Genomic DNA, 24,172 nt, shown 5'->3' with positions numbered 1-24,172 from the left:
ATACAATATAATATGATATTGAAGATGTAGAGGATAAAGAAAATATAGAGAATTCAGAGGATAAAGAGGTAGAGATATACATATGAATTCAAACGATATGGGGAATATAGATAGATAAAGTATATCACTGTGCACGCCTGTCTACGTTGTGACGAAGCGCACCAAGAGTTTCAGAGAATGTCGACAGTTTTAGAGGGACATATGTAGGTGCCGAAGTAAAACAAAAAGCGAATACACTTTGGAAAATAAATACCGTGAAATGCAAACATTTATCATAAAAAAGTCAATGAAGGGTTCTCAAGCTTTAGGTGAAAAATTTAGGAAATAAAAACAAATTATAAACATCATAGAAGTGTCCGTTAAGGACATCAAATTAAGAAACTATTGGAAATTGTTGCGTAAAAACCATGCTATTTGTTTTTTGTACATAATCAGTTTTGATCACAAAGTTCTCCCTCTATTTGTTAATACGCTATAATTTGTTTACAAGTTTAATAACTTTTTTGTTAAAACGTGTAAAACTCTATTGGCCTGGCCCCAAGGGTAGTGCAAGTGAGAGAGCGAGAGTGAACGACTCTCTCTTTCTGTCTCTCGCACTACGCTGAGTCGCTGCCTCAGCTGACGTCGACGTCGGCGTTGGCGTTACGTGAGCGCTGCGCACGCGCGACTTATTCAAATGGCCGCTTTTGCTTTTTCTGCTTTCTTTTTGCTTTTCATTTAAGCGACGCTGATACCCAGCACGAAAGTTCATGGGTATGTTGACTAATTGAAAGAAATATGCTGAAAGTCCGATTTCAATATTCAAAAGTGGTCGTCCTTGAATTTTTTATAACAAAATGCTAAATGCGCTGGCAATACATGTTGTTCCATATAACTAAATTCTTTCTAATAGCTTCAATATCTTAATTTTAAACTTTAGGTTCTGTATGCCAGTCAATCATTAAAAAGCACCATGCTATTTTAAAATTATAACTTTACAAATAAGACCACTATTTTTACTCAAACAAAAAATTAACTCTAATAATCAAATAATCCCTTTGTGATACTATAATTTTTATATATGTTGATTAGGGTATTCAAATGTCGGTAGGGCCCCCTTCTCTTTCTCTTTTATTTTTATTTTTGCACTAATTTGCGTTTTGCTCACTTCACTTTTTTGTGCCCGTTTTATTTTTATTTTGTTGATATTACATCCTCCGCTTGTCGCTCTGTCTCACTCGCACACTCTCTTTTCGTCTTCTTCTTGACGCTCGCAAGGCGACTCAATCCAATCTACACTCTCCTCGCAAAATGTTGTCTCACGACCCACAGTCACGTTCGCAATAATAGGTGTTTGTTTTGAGTTCAGCTGGTATCTGCTTATATTCGTAGGTATTTTACATCTTTCTTTAAGCAACAGAAAATGTTATATTACAATTTTTAGAAGACAGGAATTTATTTTTAAGCTACCACCTTTCTTTTTTTTTTCAAATATAAGATTAATTTATAATTTATTCCTGTAAATATTTGTATAACTTTCCTGTTTCGATTCCAATCGGTGAGCAGACATAATTTTTTCATCGTTGCTATAAGGATCCCTCTATAAAGATTTGACATTGGGATATACTCTATAATCCCTCTTATTTTAAAACTTAGGGCCCACCTTTACTGCGGGTGGTACGTAGTTTTCGCACCTCAGGCGTACAGCTGACTAACTATTTTTTGTTTCGGTTTCGTTTGGTGTGTAGGAAGCCTCCAGTGCGGCGGGCAGCAGCAGCGGCAGCAGCAGCAGCGTCGGCGTCGCCGGGATCACCGGTTTGGAGCCAACGTCGCCGACGTCGCTGCCGCCGTACCAAGTGAAAGCGATGGAGACCATTTTCATCAAAGAGGTGCAGGCGAACGGACCGGCCCACTACGCCAACCTGCAGACGGGCGACCGCGTGCTGATGGTCAACAACCAGCCGATCGCTGGCATCGCCTACAGCACCATCGTCTCGATGATCAAGCAGACGCCGGCGGTCCTCACGCTGCACGTGGTGCCCAAGGAGTGCGATGTCCTGCAGATGGTAAGCTCCTCCAAACCCCACAACCACACCCACAGCCCCAGGGCCACCGGAATACCTGAGCTAAAAACTTTTTTTTTTTTTTTTGCCAAGTGTTTACTGCTTTCTTACCCAAAGTGTGATGATAAAAAGTGGTCATCTTTATAAGGTCTGACCTTAAGTCGGACAAAAAGCGGTATTTTCCAAAAAAAAAGGCCACACAAGGGTCTTTCATGCAAACGTAATACAAAAGTGTCTCGTCCGAAATATCACAGATCTTTTAAATATCGCGGATTAACATCCAAAAAAGTGTATATTTACTTGTGATAGCATAAAAGGGATCGTGACTCACCTATTGTGCAACTTATAACAATTATAAATTTATGATTTATGATTTATGATTATTTGGTATCTGCATGAGCAATATTCACTTTATTCGGAATAGTTAAATTGAGATGGAATCGAGCCCTTATTTATTGAATATCGTGTAACGAACAAACCGCTTTGTTAGGCAGTTCAGTTTGTAGCAACTTTGGCGAAAAACAATACATAAACGATGGGTTTTCGTAAAGCCAATACATTTTCCATTGACCAGCGAGTTATGTGAGTAAATGGTGCTCCACTTTGCAGTAATAATAATGCGTTTAAAAATTACAAGAACCTAATACCAGTGACCAAAGTCCGCACTTAAATTATTAATTGGATAAATTATAGCTTGCTTGAGATACATTTGTACGTACATATATACGTACATATATATGAACATATATACATACATATGTATGAAACTACTAATTAAGAGTGTGACTACTATTGAAATACACCCACTGACTAATACGTTGTGTTGTATTATCATCTCTAACTTGTTTTCCCCGTCTTTTTACAGCACTATACGAGCATTGCCCACACGCCGGAGTCGAATCGCCTGACCATGTCGACGCACTCGCCCTCGCTGCTGGCCAACGGCTCCCACAAGACCACATTTCCAGCGGCAGCAGCAGCAGCAGCAGCAGCAGTTGCAGCACCACCGCATCAGCATCAGCAGCAGCAACAGTTGATCTCATATCCCGCTGTTGCAGCCGTGACCACATCATCGCCGGCAGGATCGCCGCAATCGCAATCGCACTCGCACCCCAACCCCCATCATGCACCATCCCTGCACGGAGGCAGTCGATCGGGCAGCATCACCAGCACGGCCAGCGGAGGCATCACCATCCTGAGTCAGCCGTTCTACCCACAGCAGCAGCAGCAGCAGCAGCAGCAACATCGTCACCCAGCGCTGACTGGCGGCAGCAGCAGCATCGATTTCGGGGACATGGCACATGGACTGCGGCAGCATCAGCAGCAACAACAACAGCAGCAGCAGCAGCAACAGCAACATCTGTACCAGCAGCAGCAACAGCATCACCAGTTTATGCGGTAAGTCAACAAAATAAATGAGCTCACCTTGGCGAACGGCAAGCGGCGAGCGGCAATTGACGTCACACATGATGGCAATTACAGCGGATTTTCGGATTTGGGGATTTCGAAGAGCAGAAATAAAGCCCACGTATTTACAACGCATTCAGATCTATAAACAAAATCTATCACCTTTCCGCCAATTTGCTGTTTTTGAATTCAACACACGTACTTTTAACGTTGGTGGGGTTAACGTAGGTTAAACCGATAGACGAACCAGTTAGTTGCCTAATTACATTGCTAAAAGGCAAACCAACACTTTGAATATATTATGAGGCCAAGACTCATCAGGACCAAAAAACCAGACTCATCAAAGACCAGACAATGTTTTACGGTATCATCGTTTGCCTTGATCAATAAACATTTAATTTACGTACACTTTGCACAAATCCGCTCGCAAAAAGAAAAACTACACAACACCATTGGAAGGCAGTACTTGGAAGCCATCGAAGTACTTGGCCAGCGGGATCGCCAGGGAGAAGAGTCCATAGCTCTTTATGAAGGTCCAGCAGAAGTGGTCGTTATAGATGATCGTCAAGACGGAGCGAGCCATTCGCAGCAGCTGAAGTGTTTTGGTTTTCTCCACCATAGCGCCAGAAAACTGTCCATGAATTGTGAGTTGTGAATGTAGAGGGGGATTTCGATAGCTGGCCAGCTGCCCAACAGCTTACCTGATTGTTCGAATCAACGGGAACGATAACTATATAGACTTTTTTCGAAACAAAAATTCAGATGTGTGTGCTCTCCAAAAAACTGAAACAGAACTGGTCGGTTGGCTCAATGCGGAAACACTGAAATCACCAGGTCAACTGGGTCCCAAATGGGTCAGGGGAGTCTGACAGCAAATTCTGGGTAACTTGATGGGTTTTCGGGTTACAAGTAATATGTTTATTTTCTTTATATACCCATTAATTGCAATTACGTTCAAATGCTGCTGGCTCCACTGTGCAGTGGCGATCCGTTGTGATTTATGGTGGCAAAAGTTGAGAGGCGGTCAGTCGTCTCTGCTGTCTTTGAAAGCACAGTGATGCATATATGTACATGCATGCATATTGCACATTATTTCACTTTCATTGCCAACAAAAAACCAACGAAAAAATAAGTGAAAACTTAATATTTGAAATTGGAAACGAGAAACGAGAAATGCCAGGCGATCAGGGGGCGGAAAGGCTGCCAATAAAAGAGGCAAATGAGAGATGAAAATTGCGCTGAATGGCGATGAACTAAATGACAATAACTAACCGCATAATGAACAGCAACTGGCGGCGCACAATGTGCATAATTAAGAACAATTGTAAACGAACTCTGTGCGAAAGGTTTTATTCCCCTCGAGGCTATTCCCTAGTAGATATATTTATATCTATTGCCCGTTGGAATTTTCATCTGATCTCTGACATTGTGGTCGATTTTTGAGACATTACTGTTATTTACAAACTACCAATTGCAAATTCCGGGCTTTGATATTGTTCTTAGTTATAGATTTATAGATAGCTGTACTGTTTAGGGGAACACAGATGACTCGCCACATTTGCCATCCTTGGACCGTGTAGACCATATGACCGTATAGCCATATAGCCATATAGACATATAGAGTCGGCAGCCCAATATTGGTCGCCATTGTGGCTGCGCCGGGGCCGCTCGGTGATTTCATCGGTGATTTTCATCCCCGCGGACGGAACCCACTCCAGTGCTCCTTCATCTGGCGTTCCCATTTCGTACATTCCTCATTTCAGTCTCATTTCATTCATCGCCCGACTCGCGCTGTCTTTCCATGCATATTTGTCATTGTTTTGCGTCTGTCTGTTCTGAATGAAATTTATTTTCCATATATTTCCCGCTGTCTGTCTGTTCGTCTGTCCGTCCGTCCGTTTGGGGATGTGCAAAAATTATTTATTATTTCGTATTCTATAAAAAGTTCAAGTGACGTCAGCGGGATACAACGTACTTATATGTACTATAGATAAGGCCGACCTTTCCAAAGGGTCGATTTTACAAAATATCAAACGGTTTTATCCCTTTTTTTTCTATTTCTGTTAATGCTTATGTTAATTATTTATTGATTTTCGTGCCATATTTTTGAGATAGTTATCTCTAAAGTGGTCTGCCGATGGGAAAGTTTAGACCAAAAGGAAAAGCAATTAGTTAAATTAGATTTTGTGGTACGAAAAGATCCAATGACTTATTGTGTACCCTTCGCTATCTTTCTTTGTTTACACTTTCTCGTATTCTTTTCGGAAAGTTTGTCACGTCTTCACCTGGCTGCATGTGCAATTTTCAAATTACGTGAGTTGGTTGGGGCAAACTTAGGCGAACATTTAGAGAGCTGTCAATTAGAAGAGATACACACGTCTATTGACTAACTGGAAATGAACATCGCCACAGACGAGTCTTTCAAATGTGAGATAACTTTGGAAATTAATTGATTATTGATTGCGTTTCATCCGCCACAAACATGGATTACCACAACAAATTGAACACCTGAATGTTCCAATTAATTATACTTATTTCTTTCGATTCTCCCGATTGAAAGTTCTTTTTCCACGTCAAACACATATCTTGGTTTAAATATAGATGGGTTTAGTGCTTAGATATTAATATAACTTTTATGTACTCGGGGGGCCGTTTTAATTGAAGGTTAAACTTTGCTAAAAACTTTAACGCGCCAATTTCTGCCACCGCATAAATAATTCAAAACTATATTAATATTCAAAACGCAATAGCAGACATTTTTCAACACCCGCTGCAGTCGCGCATTGCGTATACGCAGCGTTGCTGCACATGAATATGAATAAATAAATCAATTATTATTACTGCACAGTAACCACTACCCATTGACTAATCGGGGGGAAAAGATGAGGGAAAAATAAATAAGTAACCGCATAACTTTATGCACACACAACGAGTGTAAGCGGACACCTCGCAACAATAACAATAACAATAAATTTGTTGAGCTGCAAAGCGAATATTTGCTCCATTGTTAAATGATTACGATAAATTTAATTGAATTTTGTATGCCAGCAAAGAATGGGTAGCAAATAATGCCTTCAATTCCCGCAAACTTCAAGTCGTCTCCTCGTTTCGCCTTTCGCCCTCTTTCCCTTCTGTTTCTCCCGAGCGGATGAGGGATTTATCTTTTCGAGATCGAGATGGAGATGGAAACTGAGACCACTCCGATTGGGTTTGAGTTGATCTGGCCGCCCGGCAGGAGGCTTTATGTAAATTATTGACTACTCCAGGCATTCCGATTCCGATTCCGAACATGCCACTGAAGTAATTTGCACTACAAGAAAATATTGCCTCTTTGTGTACGGGGTATACATGTGTACATGTGTACATGTGTACATGTGTGTGTACTTTCTTTTGTTTGCATATGAAATTCGCCTCAATTGATTGATTGATTGATCGCCCGATTGATTGATGGCTGGTGAAAATATGTCATCGGAAATGCAAAACTCATTGCGTGCACAGTGGGTGCTGTTTTGTCGGCCAACTGGAGTTCTGTCCAATTATTGTTATTCTTGCTTGGAATATTCTACAATTTATGCAAGGCTTGGTCCCACTGTGCACTGTACAAATTTAACTACTTTGCTTTGACAATTACGTATACGCCCTGCGGTTGGGTGGACTTCCCCCTGCCGCTCCCCCCTGCCCATCCGCCCACTCGGTAAATAAATAAGCAAGACAAGGTTGCCCGCTGGCCAGGGAGAGGGGGGTGGTTGGGCGGTTAGGCGGCAGAGCATGGGGTATATATTTGGTCAGTCGGTGACTGATAGTGATATAGTGATTCCCACTCTCTCCCTTTCGCCGATCCTGTGCAAACTGTGGGCAGCTCCCTGCGCCCACTTGCCGCCCCTCGCTTCTTTTCTGTTTGTTTATCTATTTATTGGTTACAAAGTACAGTGGACGCTGGCTTTAGGCTCTAATGGGGGAAATCCATGTTAATTGTGTGGTATAAGTTATTGATTTTATCAATAATTTGGTAGTTTTTTTTATACTTATAATTCTTGTATAATTTGTACTCATTGTTCAACTTTGACAACTTTCCTATGGCGTTACGATCTATTACGGGCATCTGTGGGAATACAAGTTGAGTGTATGAAACATTGCCGTTCTCTTTCAGAGGGATCACTGTACTGAAATAATAAAAAAGGAAATCATGTGAGAGGAGAGCATCGGTCGGTGGGTCGTTCGCCATTCGGTCACTGCCCACTCAATGGGTCTCTTTCAATTGCTGAGCCTCCGCCGCTCTTTAATACAAATTTCATACATGCATACAAAGCCAATTTTTGCTGGGTTTTGTTGTGCCTTCTTTTTTATTTATTTTAGTTTAGTCGCAGGGACTTGGCGTAGTACTTTAGTTTAGTTGACGATGGCGAGCGGTTCGCGCAGATTTCAGATATTGTGATACGCGGCAAACGAAGTTTTGTAATTTTAATTCACTTACTAGCATATTTCGAGAGCTCCGGCTGCCGTACACTGCCAGCAAAATGTATGCGCTACCTTATCAGGGCGAGAAAAAGCCGATGCTCATACACATGAAAATGATACGATTCGAGATCGATCCCAATAACGAAAACAGGTTAATTTGCCATTTCTCTACCACTAAGTTGTGTTTTCAATTCCAATTTTTTGTTTGTGATACTGATAATGTGATAATGGAGTAAAACCCAAACAATCGAGAAACCCAACAAGAAAGCATAATTTGCCGAAAAAAAGAATGTACATTAGATCAAGAGTTCAAGTGTTTTCAATGGAAACAATTACAAACAAAGACCACCATGAACGTGCCTCGTGTAACGGTGCTAAGCCCGCCCTTGGAAAGGGTAAACTGAAACCCCAGTTATCACAGCAAGGAAGTGTTTCAGATCGGTTCAAGAAGCACTCGTTCTGTGCGAAAATCGGTTTAGAAATTGCTTGGGGGAAATGCATAGTCTGCCAAACATTTCTGAACTCCTAACAAGTAAATAAGTTATTTACATTTACATAGCAATAGCAGCTTTGTAATGAGAATAACTCCAAAGTGAAACTTTTTCAACAAGGGTCTTAAAAGCAGACAAACCTCTTCAATTGTGCAAGAAAAAAACCCTGGAAATAAACTACTCGACAAGGAAATTGACAATATTTAACGACTTGAATTTCTAAACAATTTTTGTTTGGGGGAAAGAGGGGAAAATTGTGGAACTTGCGGAAATTAAACACTGCGCGAAAAGCAGAGTGTGTTGTGGGTGTGTTTTTGCATGTGCGCCGGCGGGCTCTCTCCCTCTCTTTCCTTATCTATCCCGCTCCCGCTGCTGCTCCCTGCGGCTTCTGTTGCTTATCAAATATGTCAACAATTTTTTATTTACGACTTGTTAATTGCAAAGAGTCGCAAGAGTTGGCAGAACGCAAATCAGGCAACTGAAAATAATACGAAATATGCCCACAGTGCAGACAATAAAACCGCGAAATTCCGCACACCGAAGGGGAGAGAGCTTATAGATATATGCATGCATATGTGTATATGTATCTATGTGTGTTCATGCCCCCTATAGATACAGATACTGCTAATTCGCTGGCCGCCCCTTATCGATATGCACCATTATGGGGTATACTATGTGTGTGCATGTGGCGTGATAAGGGCTTTTGGGTTTGGGTGTGGGTGTGAGGTGCCATGTATCGAATCGAATTGAATCGAATCGAACTGAATTGAATGCGAGCCTAACTTGTATAACAGCTTTTCTGCATTACGCACTCAGGCACCGAAATAAATTTGTACACCCGTTACTCCTGGAGAAACAGGTCTTAATAGATTCTTTGTAGAGTATATTACAGCTAAAAGAAGGAGTTTCTTGCTCATGATCACTCGCTTAGCCTTTCTGCCCGTCCGTCCGTCCGTCTGTCCGTCCGTATGAGTGTCGAGATGTCGGTAACTTTAAGAGCTAGAGATGCCTACGCAGCGAGCCTACCTGTTTCTTAAAGTATTATTAGATTTGTAAATGTCACTGTTTTAGCTTAATAATGCTCATATACGTACCAACAATTGTTTAACTCTGACCATAAGAAACCTGTTTAAAGTAAATGAAAGAGCATTGGAGAGAGCCGTCTGCATACTGCACACTAAACACTACATTGCATAGTAATTAGTAATAATTAGCAATGGGTATCCAATAGTCGACTCTAGCGTTCTCTATTAAAGCTTAATTTTATATGCATTTGACTTAAAGTATCTCTCCCTATTGGCAATATAGATTTTGGGAAGAATTAGAATTTTTGCTCGGTGCACAACCTATCGAATTTGTTGTATTGAGCTTATGCATAGATAATAATCCCGAAAAATGCGCGCCAATAATCACACATATATTTGCTAAGCACACGAGCTCGAGATCCTGATCCAAAGTTTTTTTTTTGCTACCTGTTGTGTCGGCGCACAGTGGGCTCAACTCACACTGTGTTAAAAGTGAGTGTTAAAATATTGCATTTTGCTTATATAAAAAGGAACTTGCTTCTCGCTTAGATAGGTAAACGTTTAAAATGCTAACATGCAACAGGCAAGAAACAGTTGTTGCTTTCTTTCTTTTGCGGAACTACCCTCCCAAATTAATTATTATAAATTTAATATAACCAAGACTCAAAAACTTCTTTTAGGAGAAGAACGTAATTTTTCGACAAGAATCGATCCAACTTAGCCCACTGTGCGCTGATAGCTAGGCAATAGAAACATGGTGCGAATGTGTGTGTGTTTCCTTTATTCTGCGACCTGTGAAATATGATCCAGGGATATAGAAGGAGTGGGGTTGGGGCCATCTATTCATTACCTTTTGACCTTGACAGTCTGACGGGCTTTTGAGCCTCGAGTGTGGGAAGGGCTTTTAAAAGCGAATTGAATTAACCATCCTGGCGCACACACACTGCCATTTACCATACTATTTTTAGCTTTGAACTTTCATTTGACAATCTGAAGAGGCGGAGGTTGCGAGCGCGGGATGCAGGATGTAGGATGTAGTGTGCAGGATGCAGGACGCGGGATGCGGGATGCGGGGGCCAGGGAGTGGAGGCATAGTTAACCTAATTTGCCATTGGTAGTGCCACCACAAGCGAGAAACTAAAACTCGATACGCAAATGCTCCTTCTTCGTGCGCCACATGGAACTTAATTATTCGTGCTGCTCTCAGCCACTTAAACTATGGCTCAAATCTAATTTGTTTTGTTTGCCCGCCTGTGGCTGTGGCCGTGGCCGTTGGCTTACGGAGTGCCCACTGTAGCGGTGGTGGTGGCGGAAAAGCAACAAGAAAAACAAAACATACAGCGGACAAAGAAAAATGCCCAAAACCGGTCCACAATTTGACATTTTCACATTTTCACATATCACAAAAGGCTTTTAGCCGTGAACTTATGTGTATCTACTTGACATTCATGTCAATTAGGGATGTCAGTGGAAAATGCAAAACATTTGATAAACGCGTGGGTTTGATTGCATGCTGAAGTTTGTTACATTTTTCATGAACGTGTTAATTCTCAGAATGTTTTTCCTGGATTTTTCATGTTACACAATTCGCAGAAACTTAATATGAAAAGGTTGACCTTCGTGGGAGATATTCTGTGTGCGCAGAGCAGGTTAATTAATTTGAAAACCCAAAGGTCCATGAATGATGGCTTAAATATCGACTCTACAACATTTATGTTTTTGGGCTTTGAGCAATTTAAACCGTGCTATTTAAGTTGCGAATCTTTTGTATTATGTGGTCATTAGCGGTTGCGCAAGTCGGAAAAAGAAAAACTCTTTCCCCACTGGGGGCGTATGAATGTGTAAAACGCATTGTTTGGCTTCCGAATTTCCCCCTCAGCCAACCTGTGTGTGTCATGGTTGGGTGATAATAAAACAGAGATTCATGATTTTCACACAAAACTTTGTGTCTAGCAATGACAGTTATGAATTGTATCGCCAGCAAAGGAAGTGCATTAAACTGAAATGTGCAAACTGTTTAAGAGGGTGAAAATGGGAACAAAAGGTGAATACTGTGCATAATTTCACTAAATTAAAAGATGATTTAAGTAAAGGGGCCCACGTCTTTAGTGGTTTTAAGAACTACATTTATTCATTTTTTACTGAAACGGAAGCAAACATAAGTTCCATTGAATCGCAATAAAGCGATTGATTGGTTGAGAAATAAGAATATTACGCTTTGAATGTGTTTCTCACAAAATAGGGAATGGAATTCGGCTATATGTCGTCGATCGTGATCGGCCTACGGTAGTGGGAATATTACGCATGCGCACCGTGTGACGACAGCGAATCGGAGCCAAACTCAAACGCATTGAGCGACTGACAAACTGATGGTGGCACGTGCCATCAAAAAGTGGGCAGCCCACTTGGAGCGCACTGCTTTTGGCCGATTGCCAATTTGGAGCTACTGCGTCTGCGTCTGCCCATCAGCCGCTGATTCAATTGACAAATATTTTTGTTGTGGTGCGAAAAAATTAAGGGGCCGCAAAAAATGTCTAGATCCGCCAACAGAAGCACTTCAGCTCGGTTATCGCTTATTGAAAGGCAAATAGAAAATCAGACTGTTGATTTCGGTGTTTTATGTGGCGTTCGGCGGTGTAAATTGTGGAAACAAAGTTCAGTACCGTGGCTTAAATAAAATAAATTTAAGGTTTTCGTGTTGCGTTTTTTTGTGTTTACCAAATGACACAATTAAGGTGGTTTATGAATGATGAATATGCTCGGGGGGACTTAGTAGCGAAATCAAATGCCTTTTCTTTGTGGAAATAAGAGATATGTGTTTTAAGTTCTCGATTCTAGTCGAACACATTTTAATGTTATCAATTATGATTCTTTGTTGTTGCAGTGCTAATCAGCCGCCAAATCTAACAGTATTATCGGCCAGCTCGGCAACGACCACGCCCACACCCACCGCCCGCCAGCCCAAGTCCGCGACGAGCCACAACCAGGCGTTGTATGCAGTTGGCGCGGGTCCGAGCTCAGCAGCCGGATCTGGGTCGGGATCCCTTTCGGGGGGCAGTGAGAACAGCGACCTGATGATCCGACTGCGCGAGTCCATCAAGCAGAAGGAGGAGTTCCTTAAGTCGCCGGTGCCCGCCTCCATGACCTCCGCCTCCTCGATCAACGGCAACCAGGCGCAATCCTCATCGCCGGCACAGCAGCAACACCTGCAGCAGCACCAGCAGCACTTCTTTCCCTCGCACACGCCGCCCGGTGGTGTCCAAGTGGTGGTGCCTCCGCCGCGCAGTCGCCATCAAGTGATGCTCAAGCAGCAGCAGCAGCAACAGCAGCAACACCATGTCCTTGGCTACGACATGTACCACTCCGGTGGTAAGCTGGTGCAGCGGTCTTCCACGGCTCCCGGCAGTGTGTGCCACCACCACCAGCAGCAGCAGCAGCAACATCAGCAGCAGCAGCAACACCACCACTACCACCAACAGCAACATCAGCAGCTCCAGCAGACGCAACATCGCCAGGTGATGATCAACAACAATGCCAAGTACGCCAAGGATCTGGACTATTTCGAGACATTGCAGGAGACGGGAGTCACCAATAAGGTGTAAGTACCAAGCCCCATGCCAGTGACTGTAAATATACCCAATGCGTAAATATTTCATTAATTTGGGTTCCCGTTTATCCGCAGCTTTGAGCGCAAGCTGGTGTCACACATGTCCAAGGGATTCGATCCGTTCAAGCCGCTGTCGATCAACACCAGCGCCCTGGAGTCCTCCGCCAGCACGTCGAGCACTACGGCCACCACGACGGTGAAGAAGCAAAGTGTGCTGTACGAGTCCCTGCAGCAGCATCCGCTGGCCAAGTACCATCAGACGCAGCAGCAAACGACAACGACGACGACGGTGGATGGGCAGACGAGCAGCCGGATGGAGCTGCACAAGGCGACACTGGCGAACGCCACCATCGATCCGGTGCCAGTGGGCTCCAGCAGTGAGTATAGCCACGCATCTATTCCCCATTCCCCCCTTCCATCTACTAAGATACCTAACCACAAACGTGTTTTCATATTTGGTGCAGAGTTTGTGGCGCAGCCGGATAAGCCGTCCGCGGGTTCCTCCGTTGCCACCTTGGCGGACATTGCCGAGAGCAGTGGTAGGTTTTTGGTTGCCCTGTCTAGTTTGCTTATTGTTCCTTTGCTATATCTGTATATCTGATCCCCATGTACTTCGGGCAGAAAGCGAACTTGAACTTAATGTTCACCGAGTTACCAAAACGTAATTAAAAGTAAATTTCCTGCTAAGTGTGGCAGCTTTGATTAAGAATTTTAGTCAATTAGAGTATTTTATCCAATTGGTAGTCTTAAATATTTTATTAAACTAATGGATAATAAAAGCCATTTATTTTACAGCGGCAGCCATTGTGGACAGTGCGGCGGGAAGCGGCCACGTTGTGCGGCGCTACAAACCATTATCCTCCAGCTCCTTCGACGAGGGCAAACCAATGCGTAGGATCTCCTACCTGCGGGCAACCAACAATGAGACCGACTTCAATGCGGAGGCTGCCGCCGGCGGAGATGCCGCGGCAACAGGGGCATCAGGATCAGCATCCGCAACGGCACCTTCATCTGCATCTGCACCTGGACCCACGCCCACGCCCTCGTCCGCTCCAGCTGCAGTTGCAGCTCCAGCTCCAGCACCTGCACCCCTGCCCATTTCGATCCCCATTCCGGTGGCTGCAGTCGTGGAGCCGCAAAAGACGAAGTCCCTGGTGGAGGAGCATCCGGATCCCACCTACGATGTGATTGGAGGCACGGGTGGTGGCCACGAGTTCATTGAGACGCCGAACGGCCTAGAGGATGTGCGTCTGTCGGCCCACGGGAGTAGGAGGGCCTCTATGAGCAGCGACATGCGAAGCAGGTTTGTCAGTGTATCATATTGCCCATAAATAAATAAAACCGTTTTCCTATATTCAATAGCATCCACATTGATGCCGAGTTGAATGGCAAGTACGTGCCAAACGAACTGGAGGCCTTTGAGACGGAAATCGAGATCAAGTCCTCTTGCATCAACGGAAAAGTGAGTGGTCCTCCTTCTTGCAAGGCAGCCACATCAAGCATACTGTAACATTCATTCCATTTTCAGCGCATGTCCGAATACCGATCATGGCGTCAGGTGAAGCTGGAGATCAAGGGAGATCTGCTGCGAATCTACTCAGGCCGCCATGCCAAATCGGAGCACAATGTAAGAGCATTCTATATGAATAACCTAGGCCTCGTTAACTAATGACCGTCTTCTCACCTTAGGTGATAGAACTTGATATTAGAAACTTTAAGTTCTTCGACGAGTCGATGGATAAGAAGAAATACTTGATCCGAATGCAGTCGAAGCCATCGCCCAGTGGAGCGCATTTGGCCTCCTTGGGCAACGAGTTAAACCTGGACGAGGGTCACGACAAGCTGCTAACCTCGTCGGGCAGCAGCAGTGCGAATGAACCCACTGCTAACTCAGCATCGGCCCTGACCGCATCCACCTCCTCGTCCACCTGCAGCAGCGGTCCTTACACGGAGATCCTATTCAAGACGAAGAGCAGCAACGAGATGAAGCGTCTGTTTGGACTACTGCAGTGGAAGGACAGCCTCAACTACGATGATAATGTAAGTGTTCAGGTGCACGTAAGCCGAAAAACATCCACTTACATACTTCTCAACAGGAGCACCAGCCACAAGGCAAGCAGTTGGCAGAACCGCAGAAAACAGTGGCCAGCGCCAGCTATCTGGATGATGTCCAAGGTGCAGCGAGTGCAGCCGACAGCTCACCCTTGAGCTCCCATTCGGGTGGCATTGCAGACGCCAGTGGCAGTCACCATGTTTCCGCGCTACCAGCAGCTGCGGCTATTGTTGCTGCCACCAGCGACTCCATCTCGCCGGTGATGAAGGCAAGGAAATCCTCTTCGCACAAGCATATACCTGATAAGGATTTGGGTTCGCCCAAATCGAAGAACTGGAAGGATTTGCTCTTCCGCCGTGGCGGCAGTGGCAGCGGCGGAGTGTCGCATCACGACTTGGCCTCGCCATCCGCCTGTGCAGCCAAGCAGATTGGCTCCATTGGCGTTCCCCTGCGCAGCTGCCCCATGTCAAAGGTCAATGCCTATGTACCGCATCTGGTAGAGGTGTGCACGAACATTGTGGAGACGAAGGGTCTGGGCGTGGTTGGCATCTATCGCATACCCGGAAACAAGGCCGCCATATCGGAGCTGTCCGAACTGGTCAACACCAAAGACTTTCAGTTCGAGAGTTGTGCTAGCGATGACCGCTGGGAGGATGTGAATGTGGTGAGCAGTCTGCTCAAGTTGTTTATCCGCAGTCTGCCCGATGCCTTGATGCCGGCAAGTTACTACATCAACTTCATTGAGGCGGACAAGAAGTTTGGCTTGGAGAGAATTGTTCTGCTGCGCGAGATTGTGGAATCGTTGCCACGTCATCCCTACGAGACAATGAAGCACTTGATTCGGCATCTGTGCCGAGTAAGTGGCAACTGCGATGTGAACCGCATGGAGCCCAAGAACCTTGCCATCATATTCGGGCCATCGATAATCAGAACGCCGAACGATACCCTGGAAACGGCAGTCAAGGACATGAAGCATCAGTGCCGCATCGTCGAGCTTTTGGTCACACAGGTAAGGATCCTAAATTTGTATACGATATAAACATACATAAATATACGTATAAACTTTTTTAACAATCCACGCACCTTTCAATTGCAGTACGACTACTTCTTTGAGGGCGGCAGTCTGCCGGATTTAGCCGAAGTAAGCGGCGGTACCGCTGCTATAAGCGCCGCTCAGCCGCAGCAGCAGACGCAGGAGGATCAGACGAGCATGCTGCTGCACAACCTGTCGAAGATCGAGCGGATCACAGAGCGCGAAACCACGCGCACCTCGCGCTTTATGCCGCAGCTCAGACGAAAGACCCATGGCAAGCGGAGCGCCGTTAACTCGGACACGTACTCCGGCGAGAGCGTTCTGGTAAGCGGGAGCTCCTCCAACACCAACACCACCACCACCACCACCCACACCACAAGTAGCACAAGTAGTAGCAACACCATCACCACAACCATCAGCACCACCACCATCCAGCAGCGACGGGCGCAGCGCAAGGCTGTGCAGAGCATTTGCGACCAGGCTCTAATCCTGCTCCTGCCCACACCCGTTTCTTCCGTCTCTCTTCCCTTTCAGTCGTTGGACTACGCCAAGGCGTCCGCCTCTGCCTCGGCATCCGCCAGCAGCACCGCCAGTACCTCCAGCAGTTCGACGCTTCACAGCGGCAAGGCATCCGCCTCATCCTCTTCCAGTTCCACCACCAAGTTCAGCTCATCGTCATCGTCGTCAACAACGGCTGTGGCGATTTCTTCCTCCATCTCGGCGACTTCCTCCAAGTTGTTGAGTGCCAATTTTAAGAAGCGAAGCACGGGAGGTTTCCTGGGCTCAAGATCATCGCACCAGACACGCAAGGCCAGCTTGGACGAAAAGGACTCAGGACAGTCGTCTGGCAGCCTTGGCCACAGTTTGGGAGTAGGTATCAATCTGGCCAAGGAACAACAGCGCAGCAGCGTGGACATATCCATTCTGCTAACGGACGACGACTCTAGCAGCAGGCTAAGCGATACGGGTAAGGAAACCCCGGTGAGATGAGGAAGCCGATAATAAAGTTACTCCTTATCGTTGACCAGGTTCCATGTCGCTGACAACCATTACGGACACACTGGACAGCAAGCTACGCAACCTGCGCAGCGGCTCCGAATCGAACGATGAGAATGGATCGCCCGAGTTTCCCAAGAACCGGCGGCACACCTTGGGCCAGCCACTGCACATGCACTCCGAGAACATTCCGTATGCGGACGAGTCGCCTGAGCGGCTGTTCCATCAGTTTTGCAATCCCCTTGAGACAGCCCCCCTATCCCTGCACCTGAGCCGCTCCTGCACGGCCACCAATACAATTGGCGGCGATGAAAAGCCCTCAAAGCAGTCGGCTGGAGTTGCGCCACTACCACCAAGTTTGCTTAAAGCGGCACATAAGTTACAGCACTCAGCCACGGTGCCCATTCATCAAGGAAGCTCCACTGCACCAACTAGCGGAGCAGCCACGCCCGTCGGCACGCCGACCGGGAGCAGTGGGGCCGGCGCTATTCCCTCGCGCAGCTCCTCGAGCAGTGTCACTACGCTAACCAAAAGCATACATCCCAGGTTCAGTAACTATCTAAGCTACGAAAGAGGCAACGCAGCCGCTGGAGGCGCTGAAAGGGTGGTGGCATCCGCCGGAGGAGCTGCCTCCGAGGACGACTCCGAGGGCTCGACCACCAGTGATCCCAAGGAGAAGCTGCTTCTCGGTGAACGCCCGTCGCCTTCGTTTTTTATCGAGCGCTACAACAAAAAAAGACGCGATCATCGGTTATTTCGCAGCGCCAGCTTCAATTGCCGGAACTACTCCACCCGGCACATAACGGCGCAGCCATCCGGAGGAGTAGCGACGGGAGTATCGGGCGGAGTAGCTGGAGCGGTGGCGGTGGGGGTGGCTTGCTGCCAGGCATTGAGCACCACCGGCTTGACCAAGGACGAGAAGACTGACATGAACCTGACAAAGAAGCGCCAGATCCAGAACAAGCAGAATCGATCCATTAAGCGGCGGCATACGGTAGGCGGACCTCACGACTACTCCGCCAGCAATGGTGGCTGCTCGAATCACTCACACGGTCACGACCTGGCGGCCATAAACTACAATCACCACAATCGCCATCACCAGCAGCAGTTGCTGAAGCTGGGCAGCGCTACATCTGGCGGCGGAGGCAGCGGCGCAGCTGCGGCGGAGACGACGACCACCACAACGACCACTACCACGGTGCTGCGGCGCCTCGGTACGGGTCAAGCCGCCGCCGAAGCCAGTGTAGCGTTGCCCGGATCTAGTTCCGGATCCGGCAGCAACAACAATAACTCACCCCAAAGCGACGGCAGTAATGGCAACGGCGGTGGAGTAGCGGGAGTAGCCTCGGGTGCACCGCCAACTGGTGTAGGTGTCGGTGGCAACAACAGCAGCGGAAGCAGCAGCAACAGCAGCAGCACCAGCACAACTCCCGCTGGGAACGGAGATCAGGTCCTGGAAGTGGGCATACGCATTAAGAACCTTAACCGCGGTCGCTTCTAAGAACCTAGATCCCCAAACTGTGAAAACAAAGCAGTTTCACATGCATGAAACAGTCTTGCGAACTCACATTCACAGGAAACAGTCTACACAAATCTAAAACTGTAGTATGGTTAAAAGCAGACAGTCTGCTTATATCGCGTTTTGAAAAACCTGACGAAAAACTTAGTTTATAGCTCCTAATGCAGATTACTGCGACAAGACCACCCCGAAATAGCAGTTGTTTAAATGTGGTTAACCTGATTAATTGACACTTTGAATCCCACAGTTTACAAGAGTATTATCGAAAGGTTTAATATATAAACAAAGGCATAACGAGAAGATATTTAACAATAGTCTGTTAAACACACAAATGCTAAACACACATTTAAAACAAAAACAAAGTTAAATTGAATGTTAACCCTGAACAAAGTTGCTAAAAAGGCAAATCGTTGTAGCAAAGGCTTTTCGAACACCTCTAAGTAGTCTTGCTTCACAGCCCTCGCGTTTAAAACTGAGTTTGGCATGTTAAACGGTCAAAACGAATTCTACGTTCAAATTGGGCAAAGCCACTTAAAAGGGGCGAAAATACCTTATGCTACTTAGATTCTGTAAAAAGTAGTCACCATAATCTATTTTACTATATACCTATATCAATGTGCAGTTGCAGTGTTGTGTCCGAATTGGGTCTTAAAAGTTAACCAAAAGGAGTGTAGAAAAAGAGTTGATTGCGAAACAATTCAGCAGAGCAGTTGAAATACATATTATTACATATTCTATCACAATATATTTATATATTCATGTGCAGACCCCAGGAAGTTGTGTCGACTAAAATATATTACAAAATATAACCCATTGAAACCCAACCAAGGAAACCTAACTTAACTAGTTGGCAAGGATCCGAGATCGAATTGCTTAATGCACTGTAATGAAAAGGCACAACTTCAGGAGACAACAAATCGTAACAATGCAACGCAGGAAAAACAATCTGTACGAGGGCAGGAAGTAATTTATTCGCACACACGAAATACACAAAATACACAAAACACACAAATTAAATGGGAACCAAGCAAAGATGGCACATATATTGCGAGAGACAGAGCAAGATATATATAAGGAGTGACAAGGAGAAATAAGGAGAGGGAGATAGAAAGAGAGAGAAACTATTTTGTAAAACTTATACAACACAATACAGAGAAATCGCATAAGCAACCACCTACGTAAAGGGAAAATTGAAAGAGTCGCCTGTCCGCGTCCGCGTCCGTGCACTGGCATGCGTCCCTCTGACAACTCAGTTGTGCTAGGTCCTGCATAGGGATCAGTTCTGTTCTTAATTTAGATGTGCTAGTTGATTTGTTTTTTTCTGTGTACCTCTGTACCTGTTGTACAAAAATCGTAGGGTTGATGATCCCATTTTTGGTGCCTTAAATTATTGGCTTTAAATTCTGTTAACCTCTTTTCCACCCACAAAATTTGTTTCTTTGTATAAACCAATTTTTTTTTTATTTATTTGGATGGTGCTGAGGAAAATGCTTGATACAGGTGCAGCTACAAAGCTATGAAGTGGGGGATAGATTTTCCCGACAGGCGACCGGAGGAGGGATGGCGTGTTCGAAATTAGGTTTGATTGATAAAGCGACTATATGTTTACCATATGACGCACGAGAAACGGCATAAATTTACATTTACATTTACATATATAATATTATATATTTTTGTGTAGTTTGTATATGATTTAAGTTTGGCAAATAAAAGAACGCATACAAGTACATGCAAACGCATATGCATATAATTAAGCAATTAGATAGTAGTTGTATAGTATTCCTCCAATTTTTTTGCTGTATATACGAGTTAATTTTTTTGATTTCATTCACAATTATGATTTACACCACCCCCGAAAAGGATATATAAACATTATATATTTTCTACGCATTTTGTTTTGTTACCCGATGGCAGAATATAAAAAAAAGAAACAAGAAGGCAGGCGAAAAGTATATAGAAAGTACCCAAGCGCGTAACGTTGCTATATAAATATTATGATTAACTAAAAACAATTTTTTGTTAGACTTTAGGTAGTTATTTTTTAAAAATTGTATTTTCTATTATACATGTATACATCTATATATATTTTATTTGTATTATGATTTTTTTCAACAACAAGTAAATGTGGATTTTCTATAATGCTGACAACACAATAAAAAAGAAACAACCAATATTAAGAATAAATTGTACAAGTATAAACCAGAAACAAGCTCTTTTTATTTTCGCTTTGTTCCCAGTGTCAACACGCTTTATCAACTATATCTAATTCCCCAGCAATGATAATGATAATGATCTATGTACAGAATGGCTTTGTGAACGTTGGAGCTTATAGCTTGGCCTGTGGACCCGTGCCGGAGATCTTGTAGACGAACTCGTGGGCCACATCGTAGTACGGGTTGCAGCTCTGGCGCACTCTCTTCAGCCACGCCCTGATCTTGGGGTACTTGATCCTGACATCGTAGTCGGCCATTCCTGGATTGAATGGATTAAATGTGATTTTTACAACTGGGAAATACTTGAACTATCCTAAAACGGAAAGTAAACGTACGTGTCTGTTCGATTTCACAGGCTGCAAAGATGTCTGCCACGGTGAGGGTGGATCCTGTGAGAAAGTCCTTGCCCTCCAGCCAGACCTCTTCCACCACGTCGAGGTTGCGCTCCATGTGCATGCGGAACGTCTCGATTTTGGCCTCGGAGGGAGTGCGTCCGGTCAGCAGCGGCTCCAGCCACACGGTGCGGAAGTACATGGCGCAGGTGAGCCGCAGGGACATGTGCTGCCACTCGAGGAACTCGTCCACGCGGCTCTGGTCGACGAAGTACTTTGGGTACAGGTGCTCCGGTATCTTGCCCTTGGCGCTCAGGTAGCGCAGGATGGCCACGCTCTCCGCCAGCTTGTAGCCGTTGTCGTGGATGCAGGGCACGCGCTGGAAGCGGTTAATCTCCTTCTTGAAGTCATCGGTCAAGTGCTCGCCTAGGGGCAAAGACCGTGGTCAATTGATTAGATTGCAACAAATAATGGCGGTGGCGTGTGGATCCACACAGAAACACAGATGGTGCCAGTTACGCACTCATTCAAATGATATATAAAATTGAAATGATAAATCCTTTCGCAAGGTATCATTTTTGAGAGTGAGCAAAATGATCAAATGTATTGATCATCAAAAATAAGTTACGCTTTGTATTCTGTTTGAGGTACGTGATTTGTTGGCATACCTGCTCACCATATGGACACACTTTGACCCGCACCCTGAATACCCTTACCATTGCGCAGGGCCACCACGCAGTCTTCGAAGGGCATGTTGCTTAGCCGGAAGATAATGAACAACGCCCTCGAGGGCTGTGACATCAGGTCATAGTAGTAGCGAATGGGAGCGGACATCCTCAGGTTCGTTGGCTGTCTGGAGGGAACTGCAAAGAGGAGGTGGCTACGGTTACAGCGGTTGGGGGCTTCATAAACAAATGGGAGCCGGTCCAAAGATCACCCAAGAATCTCCGCGGAGAAGAAGCCGCGGAGCAGCACTCCATACCCCCGAACTCACCACAAACACGGTCTGTGGGCAACTGGAGGCCGCTATGCCACTGAGCTCCGACTTGGATCGGAATCGGAATCAGCTGGCTGGGCAACCAGTTGTACGTAGGGCAGTGGTGAAGTGTGTGGAGAGCGAGCTTTACGTAGTGAATTTTATCAACGAAAAGCTCTGCGCTCAGTAGTGATGCGCGTTAATGGGAAAATCACGTAACGAACGCATTTACAATTTAAAAAAACTATTTCTGAATCAATAAATAATACAATCCAATAATATGTGCTTAAATAAAAGGGTTCTAGATCACTTATTGGCCACAGTTTGTAAATTCGATACATTCATAATTTACATTCCATAATTTGTTCTTTTAAAAACTACAACTATACTTCTCCATAGATGGCATAGTAAATGAATAAATAACTCACTTCGTCTATAATTTTGATATTATATGAAACACTGTTATATTTAAAACAAATAAATGAAATTAGAAACTTGAATCAACTGCTGTCAGTACTTCTACTAAACTTGATTCTTATATTTATACTTTGAAAACATTTTTGTAAACTAACCTCTGCGATGTTGTACCTCATCAAAGGCCAACTGCAGCTGATCCTCGTCATTGCTGAGTCCCAGTAAACTGGCCAAAAACGACACCGACATGGCGAGATCCGAACTCCTTCGAATCGAGCCAGTGAATGAACTGGATGCAGCTGCTCTAACTCACTATATATACCTCGGTTGTGGATGATCTGCAATCTGGGAGAAAATGCGAATGCGACTGCGACTGCGAGTCAAATAAACAGAAATGAAAGAAAATAGGCGCAAGGTATTATTAACTCTCGAGATAAGGCGGAATTCCCTCTTTGCCACACTGGCTACACTGCAAATTTAAACGAATATTTGTGGGTAATTTATAAACAAATACTCAGTAGGAGTTATTCTCTGAAAATGTTGCGAATGGTATATGAAAATATATGAAAAATGCACAAAACAGGACGAAAAGTCGCATATGACTTCAACTAAAGAGAGAGATCTCCATAATGCAATAATTAGCTAATCAAAATTCCGAGGTGGTAGTGAGCTCCATATGTTTTTTGCAGTGCAGCTGCCTTTCATTCATCCCCCTGCCAATCTGCAAAGTAATAAGTAATCAATCCAGTTCTAAGCAATTGGCAACTGCGGAGGCCACGAATAGAAACTCCACGGAAGGTTCGACTTATCGCTCGATAAGGAGAAATTGTTTACCTCGAGTTCTGTGGCAACAGGTGAATGGGGCGATCAGCTGATGGATCGGGATATATCTGTATCTAGACCTCGGCATCCGCCACGCAAACTTCGCTTTTGATAAGGTATATATCGTATGTGTATTTATTAATTCCGATTTAAACATTCCGACGTCATTTGCTTTGTACTTGTATACATTTTAACTACATATATATATATATGTATATATATATATTCATATTCATATTCAATTTGCGTGGGCGTATATATATACACAGACGTATATATACACACGTATATAAGTGGTATTTGTAATTGAGATAAAGTGGAGCCGAGGTGTCGTCCACCTCCTTTTTGGCCGCGGAAAGGTACATTTACAAAGAGTATAATTAGGGTATAAAGATAATCCACAACATTTATACTCGGTGTAGAGAGAGAGATCACACAGTGGGGGAAATAGTTATGCGTACGCCTTGACTGCGCCTTGTAAATATATTTATATAAAAATAAGATACAATTAAATGAAGCTGGAACTTGGTTTGGCTTGGCAGCGTATATAGATATAATAGACACACAAGATCCGACGATATGCCGCCCATATACATATACATATGGTACTCTAGGGGTACTTGACTTATTGTTGACTTGATTGTTACACACAATTGGATATTTTTCGCTGGTACTGAGTTTAGTTGTCTTTGCTTCAATCTAGTAGAAGGTTCGGTTTACTTGGGAACGAAACGTAATTTAATATTTGTCGCATGTGCTTTTTGTTTGATGTGCGATTGCTAAT

At 44.6% G+C, this 24,172-nt stretch overlaps 3 protein-coding genes across 8 annotated transcripts in view; 1 reads left to right on the top strand and 2 right to left on the bottom strand.

Moving 5' to 3' along the window:
• Window positions 1–20,358, top strand: part of LOC122625142 (serine-rich adhesin for platelets) — a 39,561-nt gene extending 19,203 nt beyond the window's left edge. For 2 of the 5 annotated variants that reach the window (XM_043805065.1, XM_043805064.1), the window contains exons 4-15: window positions 1,728–2,045; window positions 2,908–3,440; window positions 12,308–13,021; window positions 13,106–13,407; window positions 13,495–13,569; window positions 13,826–14,333; window positions 14,393–14,492; window positions 14,559–14,657; window positions 14,720–15,070; window positions 15,127–16,092; window positions 16,180–17,083; window positions 17,145–20,358. In XM_043805065.1, the coding sequence (XP_043661000.1) occupies window positions 1,728–2,045; window positions 2,908–3,440; window positions 12,308–13,021; window positions 13,106–13,407; window positions 13,495–13,569; window positions 13,826–14,333; window positions 14,393–14,492; window positions 14,559–14,657; window positions 14,720–15,070; window positions 15,127–16,092; window positions 16,180–17,083; window positions 17,145–18,613 (6,339 nt within the window). In that variant the 3' untranslated portion in view covers window positions 18,614–20,358. The remainder of the gene's footprint in view (window positions 1–1,727; window positions 2,046–2,907; window positions 3,441–12,307; window positions 13,022–13,105; window positions 13,408–13,494; window positions 13,570–13,825; window positions 14,334–14,392; window positions 14,493–14,558; window positions 14,658–14,719; window positions 15,071–15,126; window positions 16,093–16,179; window positions 17,084–17,144) is intronic. The other 3 variants (XM_043805067.1, XM_043805068.1, XM_043805066.1) reach the window with 3 other exon arrangements.
• LOC122625145 lies at window positions 3,807–4,309 on the bottom strand. Its single transcript, XM_043805071.1, has 2 exons — window positions 4,151–4,309; window positions 3,807–4,080 (listed from the first exon to the last, which is right to left on the bottom strand). Exon 2 carries the CDS (start codon window positions 4,066–4,068, stop codon window positions 3,889–3,891), a length of 180 nt encoding a protein of 59 aa, XP_043661006.1. The 5' UTR covers window positions 4,069–4,080; window positions 4,151–4,309; the 3' UTR covers window positions 3,807–3,888.
• Window positions 20,359–20,811: 453 nt separating the features above from the next.
• Window positions 20,812–22,864, bottom strand: LOC122625144 (glutathione S-transferase theta-1). Of its 2 annotated transcripts, none has more exons than XM_043805069.1 (4): window positions 22,725–22,864; window positions 21,893–22,039; window positions 21,180–21,602; window positions 20,812–21,103 (listed from the first exon to the last, which is right to left on the bottom strand). In XM_043805069.1, the coding sequence occupies exons 1-4, from the start codon at window positions 22,813–22,815 to the stop codon at window positions 20,958–20,960; spliced, it is 807 nt and encodes a 268-aa protein (XP_043661004.1). In that variant the 5' UTR covers window positions 22,816–22,864; the 3' UTR covers window positions 20,812–20,957. The 2 variants fall into 2 exon arrangements, with proteins under 2 accessions (XP_043661004.1, XP_043661005.1); XM_043805070.1 differs by lacking the exon at window positions 22,725–22,864 and adding an exon at window positions 22,171–22,293.
• Window positions 22,865–24,172: the final 1,308 nt, after the last annotated feature.

Source organism: Drosophila teissieri, chromosome X, assembly GCF_016746235.2.
Source record: "Drosophila teissieri strain GT53w chromosome X, Prin_Dtei_1.1, whole genome shotgun sequence".
Taxonomy (NCBI): Eukaryota; Metazoa; Arthropoda; class Insecta; order Diptera; family Drosophilidae; genus Drosophila; species Drosophila teissieri.
This window is presented reverse-complemented; position numbering and strand designations above follow the sequence as displayed.

Excerpts from the sequence above, each read along its gene's own strand:
- LOC122625144 (XM_043805069.1), bottom strand. The coding sequence starts at position 22,815 with ATGTCGGTGTCGTTTTTGGCCAGTTTACTGGGACTCAGCAATGACGAG. Across the intron at positions 22,040-22,724 it reads TGAGGTACAACATCGCAGAG|TTCCCTCCAGACAGCCAACG; the intron begins GTTAGTTTACAA and ends TCCTCTTTGCAG. Across the intron at positions 21,603-21,892 it reads CGTGGTGGCCCTGCGCAATG|GCGAGCACTTGACCGATGAC; the intron begins GTAAGGGTATTC and ends CTTTGCCCCTAG.
- LOC122625145 (XM_043805071.1), bottom strand. The coding sequence starts at position 4,068 with ATGGTGGAGAAAACCAAAACACTTCAGCTGCTGCGAATGGCTCGCTCC.